This window comes from Procambarus clarkii, chromosome 92 (assembly GCF_040958095.1).
Source record: "Procambarus clarkii isolate CNS0578487 chromosome 92, FALCON_Pclarkii_2.0, whole genome shotgun sequence".
Taxonomy (NCBI): Eukaryota; Metazoa; Arthropoda; class Malacostraca; order Decapoda; family Cambaridae; genus Procambarus; species Procambarus clarkii.
Window position 1 is genome coordinate 12,300,175 of NC_091241.1, and position 14,618 is coordinate 12,314,792.

The 14,618-nt window shown below is 38.9% G+C and overlaps 1 protein-coding gene across 2 annotated transcripts in view; it reads left to right on the forward strand.

The window, feature by feature from the left end:
* LOC123775043 (tyrosine-protein phosphatase non-receptor type 13) overlaps positions 1–13,611 on the forward strand; it is a 127,801-nt gene extending 114,190 nt beyond the window's left edge. For both annotated transcript variants that reach the window (XM_069319360.1, XM_069319361.1), the window contains 9 exons: positions 5,575–5,829; positions 6,554–6,865; positions 7,611–7,819; positions 8,186–8,380; positions 9,072–9,549; positions 9,817–10,469; positions 10,990–11,139; positions 11,360–11,487; positions 12,244–13,611. In XM_069319360.1, the coding sequence (XP_069175461.1) occupies positions 5,575–5,829; positions 6,554–6,865; positions 7,611–7,819; positions 8,186–8,380; positions 9,072–9,549; positions 9,817–10,469; positions 10,990–11,139; positions 11,360–11,464 (2,357 nt within the window). In that variant the 3' untranslated portion in view covers positions 11,465–11,487; positions 12,244–13,611. The remainder of the gene's footprint in view (positions 1–5,574; positions 5,830–6,553; positions 6,866–7,610; positions 7,820–8,185; positions 8,381–9,071; positions 9,550–9,816; positions 10,470–10,989; positions 11,140–11,359; positions 11,488–12,243) is intronic.
* The last annotated feature ends 1,007 nt before the right edge of the window (positions 13,612–14,618 follow it).

Consider the following 14,618-nt stretch of genomic DNA (forward strand, 5'->3'; position numbering starts at 1 on the left):
CCACCAACAAAAACTTGTTGTAGTTCCCCCTAAAAGGCGCGCCAGATCATTATCCTGAAGGCCCTGAGTTTTGCATTGGTAACATGATGATATTTTGGTAGTTCTCGTCCTTTGCACTGTACCAACTTATACAAAAAAATATACTAATGATACCACTTTCACTGAAATTGGAATTAGTTTATTGAGGTATAAATACACACAAAGGGATATGGGGTAGCTTACGCTATATTATATTTTATATATATATATATATATATATATATATATATATATATATATATATAAATCACCATATATATATATATATATATATATGGTGATTTAAATCCTATCAAGAGCAAAAGTACACATTAGTATGATGTATTTTCCTTAGGTCGACCTTGTATTGGCTCCGTGGATCAGTGTACCGACGGCCCAGTCTCTGACTAGGCCTCCTGGTTGGTGGTCTGATTAAATCAGGCTGACATCTGAATTAGGAGTTGATCAGGTATTCTTTGATGGTGTTTTATCAAGTTCTCTTTTTGAAGACCGTGAGAGGCAAGACATTTACGTCTATTTGTGTAAAGGGAAAGTTATGGAGTATCTGTGCCCAACACGGCTTACAAAACGTGGGCAAACTGCTACAAATTGCTATGCATTATAGACTCAATATAGTTATTTCTAAATATTAATTGTCTTTAGGATAGCCTAGGCGTTTAAAATCAATTGGTATATATAGATTTTTTTGCCGTTCGTGTGTGAAATATTTAGATAACTGCTATGCAAACCGGCAACCCGTCCTCACACTAGGCTGTTTAAAGCAGCGGTCGTCCTTCCCAGACGCATTCTTTGACACTATTAAAAATTGGTTTGTTCTCATACATAAATTAATATTATTATACATAAAAATTCTATGTATAGTTAGGCATATGTTAAGGTTAGGTGTTTAGGTTCTGATGGCGATTATTTGTATTAGAAGTACGCGAGTGAAGCATTTATAGAATTATGTTTCGAACAGAGGACGTGAGCGAAGCATTTGTTCCGGAAGTGTGCGGACGTCATCAGTTGTGAGTCGTGTGTAAACCGCTTTTCGTTCATAAATAGAGGGAGTTTGGCGACTGGATTAACGAGCTTTGTATGCGAGGATTGGCTGGCTAGTCATGTGTATTTTTCATGCATTGGGTGGCCGGCTTGATTAATGAGCATTTATCCTTTGTTTACGAGGACAGGTTACCATACACCCCCGTCCTCTCACCCCACCTCCTGCATTCACAACCTCATTAAACTAATGTACTAATTTACCCGATGACCAACTAATAGAAAACGGGACATTGCATCAATTTTGCGATCCGATGTGACTTTTAGTACAACACTTATTTTTGCCGTAGGGGGATTGCAACCAGTCCTCGACTCAGGACCCTTACATCCAGCGGTCGACTCCACAGAAGCATTCGTAAATTTTTACATGCTGTTCATTCAAAACTGGAATTTTCTCTAATATAAATTAATATTATAATATATTAGCATATTGTGCATATATAGGCATTGGTTAGGTTAGGTGTTTAGGTTCTGTTGGCGATTATTTGTATTTGTAGTACGTGGGTGAAGCATTTACAGCAACCCATCCTCGACTCAAGTCCATTACATTCAGCGGTCAACCCCACAGACGCATTCATAAATTTTAACATGCTGTTCATTCAAAACGGGAATTTTCTCAAGTATAAATTAATATTATAATATATTAGCATATTGTGTATATATAGGCATAGGTTAGGTTAGGTGTTTAGGTTCTGTTGGTGATTATTTGTATTTGTAGTACGTGGGTGAAGCACTTGTTCCGGATATGTTCGGACGTCAACAGTTGTGAGTCGTGTGTAAACCGCTTTTCATTCATAAACAGGGGGTTTGGCGGGTGCATGGAATCACTTTTGGGTCTTTGTTTGGAGGACGGGCTGTTTACAGCGTTGTGGTTCGAACAAAATTCGTCAGCGAAGCACTTGTTCCGGAAGTGCTCGAACGTCAACAGTTGTGAGTTGTGTGTAAATCTTTTTTCATTCATAAAAAGGGGGTTTGGCGGGTGCATGGAATCACTTCTGGGTCTTTGTTTGGAGGACGGGCTGAGAGATTTGTGTCAAAATGCGATGTACTCTTCGAAAGGACTGGTTTGAACCCCATGATAAGTTCGAACCTGCAGTTCGAACTTTTGCAAAGATCACACGTGGACACTCTGAACAGTATAAGATTGGTTTGCTAATAGATCTCTCAAATAGTCACGAGTGTCATTTTAAGCTCTCAATAAACTTATTTCAATTTCATTTTAAGGTTAAGCTTAATACCCGAGGGGAGGGGTTGTTTATCTGGTCATATCCGTATCCGGTAAGGGGCTGGGTCCTTTGGGTTCACCTGCTCTCGGAACTGTTAACTCCACATCCCACTTTCTACAGCACAGGGGATTTTACGTGACGTTAATTTCTGGGTAGTGATGCAAAATGGTATCTCGTGTTTTTTTTTTTTACAGCAGGTAGCCAAAATCTACGGTAGGTAGTTTAATCTACATCAGATAGTCTAATCTACAGCAGGTAGCCTAATTTACGACAGGCAGCTTAATCTACAGGAGGTAGCCTAATTTACGACAGGCAGCCTAATCTACAGCAGGTAGCTTAATTTACGACAGGCAGCCTAATCTACAGCAGGTAGCTTAATTTACGACAGGCAGCCTAATCTACAGCAGGTAGCTTAATTTACGACAGGCAGCCTAATCTACAGCAGGTAGCTTAATTTACGACAGGCAGCCTAATCTACGGGAGGTAGCCTAATCTACATCAGGTAGCCTAATCTATGGCATGTAACCTATTCTACGATAGGTAACCTATTCATATTTATAATTTGACATGAACATATTGTAGATTTTATTTATATATACAAGAGTTCCTACATTCTTGTAAAGCCACTAGCACACGTAGCGTTTCGGGCAGGTTTTTAATACTAATTTTCCCCGGAATACTACCCGCCAAATCGTTTAACAACCCCCATTCACTGCTGGGTGAACAGAGGCTACAGTTAAGGATAGGCGCCCAGTCAATCCTCCCTGGCCAGAATACGAACCCAGCGCTCGCGAAGCGCCAGGCGAGTGTTTTACTACTGCGCCACGGGGACTGCTAATTAATAGGGGCTGTATCACTAATAATTATATATAAATTATTGCAAATTCATACAAAAAGGTGTATTAAACAGAATAGGGCAACATAGCATTAATTCTATAATGCCAATAATAACAGGTTAACAACAATAACGGTAACAGTAAGGTACGGTAATTATCAGGAGAGAGGGCTGTCATTATTATTATATAGCACTTGGAAGGGATGTAAGGATAAGGATTTGGGATAAGACAGAGATACGTCAGCAGTAATGAATGTAACAGTTAAAAATAAATGCTATGTACGGTACTCTCCCATGGTCAGACCGACCATGGCGAAACGGAAATCCTGTTAATGAGAGCGCTATTTAAAGCTAGTGTAGTTTTCTCCGGTAGTCGAGGTGAATGACGTAGGTAGACAGGATGAGTTGTAACCCCACCCCGTATTCCCACAATGGAGGTTCTAGCTAGGTGTGGTGGCTGGTTGTGTGTGTGTTGTCAGTGGTGTGGTGTGTTTGTGAGAGAGAGGGACTCCTGTTTAGTGTGTGCTCATGGGTTCCTTGGTCGCTACTCATTGTGAGTGGGGATCCGTATTCGGGTTTGGATTGTCGTCGTTATATTATTCTGGTAAGGCAATGGATATTTTGTTGTTTTGGGTAAACTAGTGGTACTCTTTGTAGTTTTGTTTAATAGGTTATTGGTGGTTGTTATGACCCTGTTCCACGTCATCTGAAGTCTGGTATGGTTCCCTTGTTGCTCCGAGTGTGAAGCACCAGTTCGTAGTCAGTGGTCAACGCATATACCTCAAACGTCTGATTGGTGTTCACGCCCTCGAATGGAAGATTCATTTAAAACAGTGTGGACACAAGAAATTATTCCTAAATTAATTACACATATTGCCACTTCAAGATGTTTCGTATTGCCATTTGTGAAAATTGCGTGTTCGAAATCTGATTAAAATTATCCAGTAAGGCATTTCCTTGCTAGACTAATGACTTGGTCTATATGTATTTCCCATAACCACACGAGGGAATTCGTATTGTATTTGGATTAAACTGCCTTTAAAGTACTGTGTAACTATCTGAATCTGGAACGATATCAAACAAGCAAGTCAGAATATTATTTGTAAAGATTTGAAAGGGATAATCTTAGATATCGGCCCTTATCATAACATTTTGGATTTCACAACGTTAATGTGGCTTAGATTTTGTTAATCGGGTAATGACCCAAATGTATTCAAAGCACTAACTTGTTTAGCAATTATTAAGATCTATCTGGGGTAATTATTTTTTTTAAGTATGGAAAATAGTTGGCTTTGAGTAGGGGTTTGCCCAGCAGGTAGGTTTGATAACCAAGATGTGATAAGCGGCGAGGAGAAAGATAAAACCACTCCTGGTTAGTCAGTAGAGCATTGTACAGCCCCCTGGCCGCCGCTCCTCTCTCGCATCAACCCGCTTATTGTCACACTTGCTTCTCAGTTGCTGACAAGGCGTCCTCGCTTGCTCTACAGCCTCGGTAGTGCTATACTGCTTTGTTGCAGCGAGTCCTCGCCTGTTCTACAGCCTTGGTGGTGCAATACTGTTCTGTTGCAGCGAGTCCTGGCTTTCTGTACCGCCTCGATAATGCTATACTGTTCTGTTGCCATAATGTAGTGATGGTAGAAATCTGGATACATGGCCCTGAACCATCTCCATACAGTGGCTGAATATCGGGCCAGGATGCCCAGTGCTTGCTGAACAACCGTGGATTGTACCTAAGCAACCCTACGAAACGAGTGATTTTTAATGATCGTGAATGGCGTCCGAGAAGAGGGTGTTAATAGTTGTTTCGCCCGTGAGAACTGGGCCGTTGAATGGGAGTGATGGTAGTTTGGGTATTATAGCAAGTGTCAACAATGCCTCCCTTAATAGAAAAGTTGTGTTGCTGTGTCTACAAGAAGAGGCGGCACAGCAATGGTAAATACTTGATCATTCTACTGCGTTTCTGCCGTGTATTGACTTAGGTTAATAATTTTAAGTTTTTAAACTACCGCATATTTCGTGTTTTATGGCTAACTATCCTCTTGTACAAATTGGATGCTTTGATACGGAGAAAATGAATGGTCAGTAATGTAGATGAGGACGTTCAATTTTCCAAAATATTTACTATAGGTTTCAATTGGCATAGCTTTTAAAGTGAAAGATTAAATTCAATAGTTTAAAAAGCTTGTAAACATGTATTTAACACGTTTGGAAATGCTGTTTTCTTTGACCTCGTTTGGGCCACCTTATTGTATTACAATGATACTAATTTACCCGTAATTTAATGTAGCACTTGTGTATTAGATATGGCTATCGAATACATAACAAACGTATTATAATATTAATGTAATTATGGTTAAACCATAATTCTGTAGGCATACGGTAGCACACTTTAATATACAAACAAAACTGATATCAATGTATTTTTTTCTTTGGCAGGCGAGCGTGTGGTGGAGGTATATGGAGGGGTGGCAGCTTCCCACACCACACCCACTACAGTAAGTGGGCGGGGCGGTCATGTTGAGCCTGCCCACCCACAGCCCGTAGACCCCGCCCTATTGACCTCCCTGGACTTGGAGAGCCATCAGCACGCCCGCGACATGCTGGTCACTGACGCCCAACAGCAACAGGCTTACCCTCATCGCCCGCATGATCTCAATCACAACGATCATGTGTTCGCGCACAAGCCGCCAGGTGCGTGGGTTGGTGCTTATCTGGGGGGGGGGGTTAGTTGGCACTTGTTGACAGGGGGGGGGGGGGGCGGGGGTTAGTTGGCACTTGTAGAAAGGGGGTTGGAGGGGGGTAGTTGGACTTGAGGGGGAGGGGAGTTGGATTTGTGGTTGAGAAGGGTGGGGTTAGTTGGCAATTGTCGAGAGGGGGGCGGGGGGAAGGGTTAGTCTGTGTATTACAGTACAGTACATGGAATATTTTGACCTCGAGCTCAATTTATTAAACGCTCAAAAGAGTAGTTGGTTATTTCAGTATAATAAAGAATAATTCTATTAATTTAAATTTGATAAAAGTTTGGATATTAAAAGCTATTTTAAAGAAGCTTTGTCATTTATTTAATTATTAAGAATACAGTTCTAACATAAATATCAAAGTTCTCATTCTTCAAAGTTAAATTTGAAGTGACTTAACCAGAGTTGTACGATTAAAGGCAATCAACCTAACTAGTTTTGGCTGATGTTTATTAGTGTATGGAACACTAATAAACAATGTTAGTTAACATGTTCCATGTTAGAAACTAACATGGAACATGTTAGTTTCACTAAAGCACTGGTATTTTGAAGCTGTGGTAAATTGCATTAAGATTGCAAGGCATTTATTGTGAGGACAGGTGGATGACTTTTTCTTTATACTATTAAATATGGATAATATAATTGAAGGTATTAAGTATTTTGCTCTATACTTGCAGAAGATGTAAATACCGTGAGCGGGCGAGCAGCGAAGTATGTGGTCGATGACTCTAATGGCTTGGGCGGTCATGATAACTATGCATTCGACAGTGACCTTACCGGCCAAGATAATTATGGTTATGACCCAGGCTACAGTTCTGAGAGGTCGCCAGAAGAGGAGGAGGGACCACCTTTATACTGTCACAGTACTCTGGAAAACAGTGATGCAGAAAGTCATGTGATACAACAAGATCACCGTTCCCTCAAGCTGCCATCTGGGCAAATCCTGACCACACACGAGCTGATGAAGCTCTTCCCGTTCATAAATGAAGGTAAGGAGAGAGGAAAAATATAGAAAGGTAAAGTTTGATGTGAAAGAGCTGAATTGGACTATAATTTTCATGTAGTACAATCCCTGCCTGTTAGTCAAATATTAATCGGCCCTGCAGCACAATGGCTTATACAGTATACTTGTAAACTAGGAACCGAGGAAGAGGCTAAAGAGGAATTAGCCTATTTATCTTGCTCTCGTGGAACCCCCCCCCTAAGTTGGGGTTTCTGGGTGCCCAGGTTGAGAAATGCTGGGCTATATTCTAGATTGTAGTGCAGGGACCAGTAGGAATGTCAGAATTTAGAGCTGGCCTTTAAATGCCACTGCAGAATTAGAACTTTTAACTACCTTAAAGTTTACATTACCATTTGTTTTAACAAGTAAAGGTAGAATTGGGAGAGATGCACTATTCTAAAGGTGAAACATTTAGAATAGTCAGTGTTCACTTCATTATCATTTATATTGATAGAATGTATTACTATGGTATTCAGTACTTAATTTTTGTTTTTCCTCCAAATTTAATGTCCTGACTGTAATATTGAGTGGTCTACGTATCAAATAACAGATGAATGTTATTTTTCATCTTCCCAGATTTAGTTAAGAATCCATATATTGCTATTCTGTAATTGTAGCACTTGCTGGGTGCAGCAGTGTTGCAAATTTAGTTTTCATGCCAAAGATAATATTTACATATCTAATTGCAGTATTAAATGCACTCAAGTTATGGCAATTTTGTTCTTTTTCAGGCACACTTTTTGAAGTTACTGTGATAAAGAATCTTAGAGGGTTGGGGCTGGCAGTAACTGGGGGTATAGAGTGTGATGTTCCCTTTGCTGGTCTCATCCGCATCAAGAAACTATACCCTCAGACACCAGCATGGCTTTGTGGGCAGCTCGAGGTGGGGGACATCCTCCTTCATGCAAATACCCAACCACTCACTGGATTGTCAAGTCATGTAAGTTTGAAAAGAAAATTTGTGCAATGTTTAATAATTACATTTCATATTCTATGCAATATAAATAACATTGTTTTGTGGCAGTTATTAAAGTTTTAATATGAAAAGTAACTTGTTGGGAAAAGTAATAATGTAATTTTGCTCTAAAAATGAATTGTGTAGAAATAAGAGTGTCCCTTAATCTATCCAAGAACCAATATAAAAAAATAAAAAGATTAAAACATTTATGCTGTTCTTCATACACATACCCTAATTTGTAGTCAAAATAATACGAAATATTGTTTTCAGGCCTTCGTGTATTTTTGTTCTACTTTCCTCCGAGAGTGCCTTCCACTTGCTCTTACCTTGTACCCACTTGTCTTGCAGGAAGCGTTGGAGATGCTTCGTATTGCGGAGCGCGAAGTGACGCTAGAGGTGTGTCGGCCTCCACGTGGGGCATTGGGGGAAGGAGAAGACGTCTGCGATGCAGGCTCTGGCTTGGGGGTTGTTTCCACCAGCCTCGTCGTTCCGAATGCTAGTCAAAACTACCTCTCGCCGTCGCCATCATTCTCATCTTTTGGGGTAAGAAAAAAGCTGCATGCAGGGATGAGTTTGATCCCGTTTGTTTTGGTAATTTCTCGTAGGTGCATTACATCATTGTCGTATCATTGTTCATAACACATGTGACCTCTTGCTGTAATCATAGGTAGCTTGGTGCCTTCTTTTGATATTTGCTAACTTTATTCATAGGCAGATGGCCACACATATTTTTTCTAACATTTTTTAAACTAATAAATCTGCTCATAGAAGACCAACACAAAAATTAGAACCTTAAAAGTTTTTGGTTAAATTTAGTTGTGGCCAAAGTAAAGAATTAAGTTAAAGAATAGTGTTTGGATTTGGTGATTAACCAACTGATTATCAAAGGAGTTTCATATTGACCATTAAACAGAACTGTATAGGTAAAGTAGTATTTAAAGTACAACAGTATTGTATTAATAATTATTGTAAATATGACACAATGGTGAGTTCATATGGGTTATAGCTGGGTCCCGAGCTAGAATCACGTGGCAAAGCGGAAGCATTTGGGCCATTTCCCTTCACTTAATTCCTCGGTGGGATGCATCCTAGGAAAGTTCAGTAGTTGGCCTGAGAGGTCTCTATAAACCTAGCAGACTTAGTGTCCCTGATTATGGGAAAAAACATGGTGAACCAATACATTTGTGCCTTAATATTCTTCCAATAATTTAATCCTTTAATTGTGTGCTTTCAGGAGTTTGAGGTGGAACTAACAAAAGTAGCTGGATCACTGGGCTTCACTCTGCGCAAACAAGATAACAGCATCCTGGGACACACAATACGCTCTCTTGTAAAAGAGCCTGCCATTTCTGATGGGAGACTACGGCCAGGGGATAAAATAATTTCAGTTAACAGCACCAACATGTGTAGCTTGAGTCATGAAGAAGCAATAGCGTTCTTGCGTACATGCCCAGAAACTGTTACTCTTAGGTTGTATAGAGATGCTATGCAGACTCCCGTGTCTCCAGCTTCACCTACAGAACCAGACGTTGTTTTAAAGCCAAAAGCTCTTCGTAAAGAAGCAAGAGATATGCTGACAGACCTGGCAATGAGAAAACAATCTCCTGGTAGTTCTTTAAATTTAACTGGTGCGTCAAGTTCTCCTGGAACTCCTAGAAGACGTCGCCTACAGAAGACGCCCAGCCCAGATATCAAGAGTGTTGTTATTGATAGTGAGTCAAATTTTTTTCCAAACAAGTATAGTCACTAAATTAGTTTACACTATTGAAGATTGGTTCAGCCTTGGCATAGTTTGTAGCCAATTATTTATAGAATTTTTAATATTGATTTCTTTAAATTCAATTTATTGTAGATGGCATACAGTATAATCATTAACATTCCTGAGACAGTGTTAAATGACTACCAAAACCAGTTGTTTCATCAAATATCATGCTATACATTCCAAAGACTAACAAATTATCTTAATATTTTTCTGACAGGATGGGATTCATTAGTAAGGAAGACAGAAGAATCTCTGCCAGAAAGTCCAACATTGGAAAGTAAACTTTCCCTCAACAGCATTAGAGAAACAGATCATGAAACATCTCCATTTGGTGATAGTCAAACGGATGACTCCACCTCCACCACTATTCGCTCAAGAAACTCCTCTGCCGCATCCTCTTGTTCATTCACACCTTCCAACTCGGAGTCGTCCAGACCCAAGAGACCAAGTTTTCTAGATTTAAGTAATGGACGCAGTTGTTCCCGCAAAACACAATTCACACCACCTCATGAAGTGGATCAGTCATTTCCATCTCCCCTAGGTGCTCAGTATCCCTCGGCTGACTCCCTAGACTCAGCGCCCCAGTTGACTTCTGCTCACAGTGATACCCCAGCATTCTCGCTCCTCCATCAGGGATACCACAGTGTCAACCTAGGGGCTCTCCATCAACATGAAGACCTGACACTTACCAATACGACATCAGACCATAATATAAGTGGCCACGACAGTGAAGAGCCTCCTCCCAATAATGGCTTATTAAAGTGGAAGGGCATTGTCTTTACACCTGATGAAGATGACAGCACATCAACAGAAGAGTCTGTGAAGGAAGATGTTAGTACAAGGGAATCGCCAAAGTCACAAAAACCAAAGGTAGTTGATACTTTTGTTTAACTTGACAATTGTATATTTTTCTTTGTAAACTTGGCTACTAGTAGTTGTTTGTAGTAATTTAAGAGTTGGAAAATGGTGAACATTATGCACACAGTAGTTTGAGAAAAATCTCAAATGCATGGTGATGGGTGTTAACCCCATTGTTACCGTTCTTTACTAATTGAAATGACAATTGTGTATTCACCAAGGAATTTGTTAAAATACTTCTGTATTTGATTGTTATAATGTATATCGGTATACCAATAGCTTTGGAGAAATGTTACATTGAGAAAATATTGAGGCTGTATGATCGAACCCACATCCCCCAGACTTTAAGGCTTGCTTATTACTGGCTGAACCATTAGCTTGAAAGCATTTCGGAGATACTTCTGAGCTCGCTGTGGTAGTGAGAGTGCCTGGAGAATCCAGGGATGTGGGTTTGATCATCATATTGCCTTGATGTTCACTGATAATTAATGTTCTTGCGACTCATTGTGCATTAACATTGTTAATGTTACAGATAGTGACACTCGAGCTCAACAGAGGATGGAACAGCCGCCTGGGCTTTTCCTTACAACCTCAGGGGGACGACACGATTATCACAGCAATCTATGCCGATAGTGTTGCTGCCAAAGATGGTCGACTAAGAATAGGAGATGTAGTAGTGAAGGTGAGTTACTTGAGCCGTGGCTTTTACTTTACAGAAAGTTCAAAGTTACATATTGAAAAGTTGAATAACTATTCTTATTTATGAGTAATGAAATGTTAGAGAAATGCTTGAGGAGAGTTGTTGAGGAAGCAGATTTGTAATAATGTAAACATTTTGGTAGCAATTTATGTAATGTATTGTGTGTAAATGAATAAATGATTTAATAAACTTTTGTTTTCAGGTTAACAATGTTGATGTTGTTGGTTGGGACTCTGAATCGGTCATTGATTTGCTTCGCAAAACAAGAGGGAAAATCTCGCTTGGTGTTCTTCAGCAACCTTCATAAATAATACTTAACACAGCTCAAAGGTATTTTAACTTGAAGTGTTTGTTACATTGCTCCCAATGTCACATTTTCTGGCATATAAATTGCCTCAAAGTTACAAGGATCTTTTGTGGGAACTAAAAATTTTTGTTTAATCATACATGTATAGTTATTGTCAAGTGGTTTTGTCGAGAAAACATATGACTGCCTGTAAATGCAATGTATATACAGTATGTATGCAATGTAAATGCAATGTCTATATTATCAACTGATTGGTATTGGTGTTTTGTGGCAAGAGTAAAGAAGCTCCATTATATCTTTTCATGTTCACGTTATATCTCATTTGGTGGTTATTGCTTATTACACTTTAAAAGTTCACGACTTCAAACACGTTTAAAATTCTGTTGATGCCAATAAATATGGAGATACACTTTTTGTGAACACAGAATGACAACACAAAAGTTGGTAATGTTCATGAAGGTGCAACAGTAAAGACATGTACTGTATATGGTGAGCTAGAATCCAAGAAAATTTCTAATTGGGTATGCGAGGTAGGTGGCAATATGACAGCATATTCACACATGGGCATTTGACCAATGCAGTATATAGCTGGAGGACAATGTCAGTCACTCGCTCCAAAACTTTATTTATAATTGGGAAGTTTACATAAAAAGTACTGTATACTAATTATGTAATTAGTAATTACTGTATTAGAAAAGGAATGGGCATTATTTTATTGTGTATAATTTGTATCGTCTTGTCAAGATGCTTTTGGATAATCATGATTTCATATTTTCCAGATATTTATCCACAGTCTCCTCATGGGCAGCTCTGGCACAGGTGTCATCCAGTGTGGCGGGACTCGTTGCTTCCAGTTGTCAAGCGACACTCTCAGACCAGTCGATGGGACATCTGGACCTCCTCATATCATAGGGCCGTAATATCGGTAACATTTAGGCAGAGATATACAGCAGCTTTGCATGACACCTATATAGAGGGTGAACAGTATCATTTCAGTCTCTTGGGATCTACTTTTAAGCAGCTGAGGCTTTTATTAACCAATTCACAAACTGGCAAGCAGATGAAGTGGTGATTTGAGAGTGTTGTAGCTGATGGATCGTTAAATGAATTGAGTTTCTCTCTCATTTGTATGTTACCTCTTGCATGAACTTCATTTTGCTCAGAATTAGATGGCATGGTCATCTGCAAGATGCTCTGCATTAGCACTGCACGAACTATCACACTTTGACAGTACTGGCAACTGGACTAAATATATTGAGGTAGCGTCAGTGAGATGGTCTTGCAGACAGATCATGTCGCAAATGTGTACTGTACAAATGTTGGAATTATATATGATGGTAAGAAACTTTTTTTTTCTTTTTTTTTTTCATTATCTAGGTCATATTTATGTAGTGGATTTTGACAAGCTTCATCCCATACACTGTACTTACTAGCCATAACTACTGCACACTTCCTTAGTGTAGTTTTGACACATCACTGTTAAAATGTAAACATCCCACTGTAAAACAGCTACATTGTTTCATTGTTTTAACATTGTTGATAATATAATAATTTACCAATTGTACATCCATGTTTCTCAAAGACTGTGACAATATATGAACATGACAATTTGCAACAACTGTGCACATAAACTCTCTGTGCAATAGGAAAAAAAAAAGCTAGTGCCAAAGATACTGACTGGATACACAGTCGGTACCTCAGAGTTAAACCTATATTATTAGTAGCCATTTTTTTTTTATTGTATGTGCCATTGAATGATCTTTAAAAATCTTAACATTCCAACAGAAAACTTGTATCAGATTCGTGTACCTCTCAAAAGAGGCTCCAAATGTCTTTCACCTCAAATCCTCTGTCAGAATTGACTAGGTAACCTAAATGGAGACTTTATTTGCCTGGCTATCGGTGAAAATTAGCCTCACAGTCTTAAGTCTAGGTGCTGTCAGGATTTTTAGTATTTTAAAACTCAAAAAACATTTAGGATTTTGAAAGTTTCAAGAATTAAGAACCCTGGTTGCTGTAGCCTAGTCTTTTCACTTAGACCCACTAGGGGAAGGCCAAGAGTATGTTACGAGATATAAAATTGTATTTTAGAATCTTGTCACCAAATCTGTATATATCAATAAATAAATAAATATATATTTCCTGTATTATGTTGGTTCTTATCCTCTACCGTGCTGTTATTTTCATTATTTAATGTAGCAATTGGTTTTTGTTTAGCTTTCCTTCTAGTGACACGCATATGTTTTATTAACATTGATAATATCTAAACAGCATATTCAAAATTTGTTATTGTAATTTTATAGCATTAAAAATAAAAGGTAAATCACTTGGACTGTGTTAACCACTGAACAGTGCACAATTATGAATGAGAGAGATTAAGGATCTAGCTCTCCAAATGGTTACTGAATTGTGTTTGAGAGAAACAATGGTGTTCTATTCCACAAGGTGGCTGAAGAATTCATGAGATGATGGCAATGGATGCAGTTTAGAGAAGTTGTTAATTTTGTCACTACTTGAATTAGAGGTACACACTTAGGTAGTTCTTAAACTGTTGTTTTTCATTGTAATGCAGTTTCTTCAACTACAGCCTCCCCTAATGTCCAGTACTTTGACATGGCAAAGTTAGCTTGGATACTTCAGTGTTCCTGGAAGGGTAAGTGCAACACTTGTGAAGTTCTTTGTCTGGTCTAAGGGAAGGAGAGACCAAAACTATCCTATGATCTCAAACTACCTATTTCTCTCTCTCTCTCTCTCTTTTTCTCCTTTCTCCCTTCTCCCCCCTCCTCTCTCCTTTTTCTCTTTCTCCTTTTCTCTTTCTCCTTTTTCTCTTTCTCTCTCTTTCTTTCTTTCTCTTCCCCCCCTTGTGCATGGAGGTTAATGATATTTGTAGGAGTTTAAAAATAAAACACGCAATGCTTTGTGATATTTGTATACAGTACCCTGAAATATGAAATTAATTATGTTGACTACTCCAGAATGTTTGTTTTTAATGTCTTTGCAAGTCTCTCTTTTTTTTAACTTGTCTCGTGCCATGGTAATGGAAATTAGTCATTGGTTGTATCTTGTCTTTAGCAGGTAAAATATATTTTTGTAGTGTCCCCAGTCACAATGGTGTTGCCTCCAATGACCTAACAGTTGCCACCAAATAAAGGAA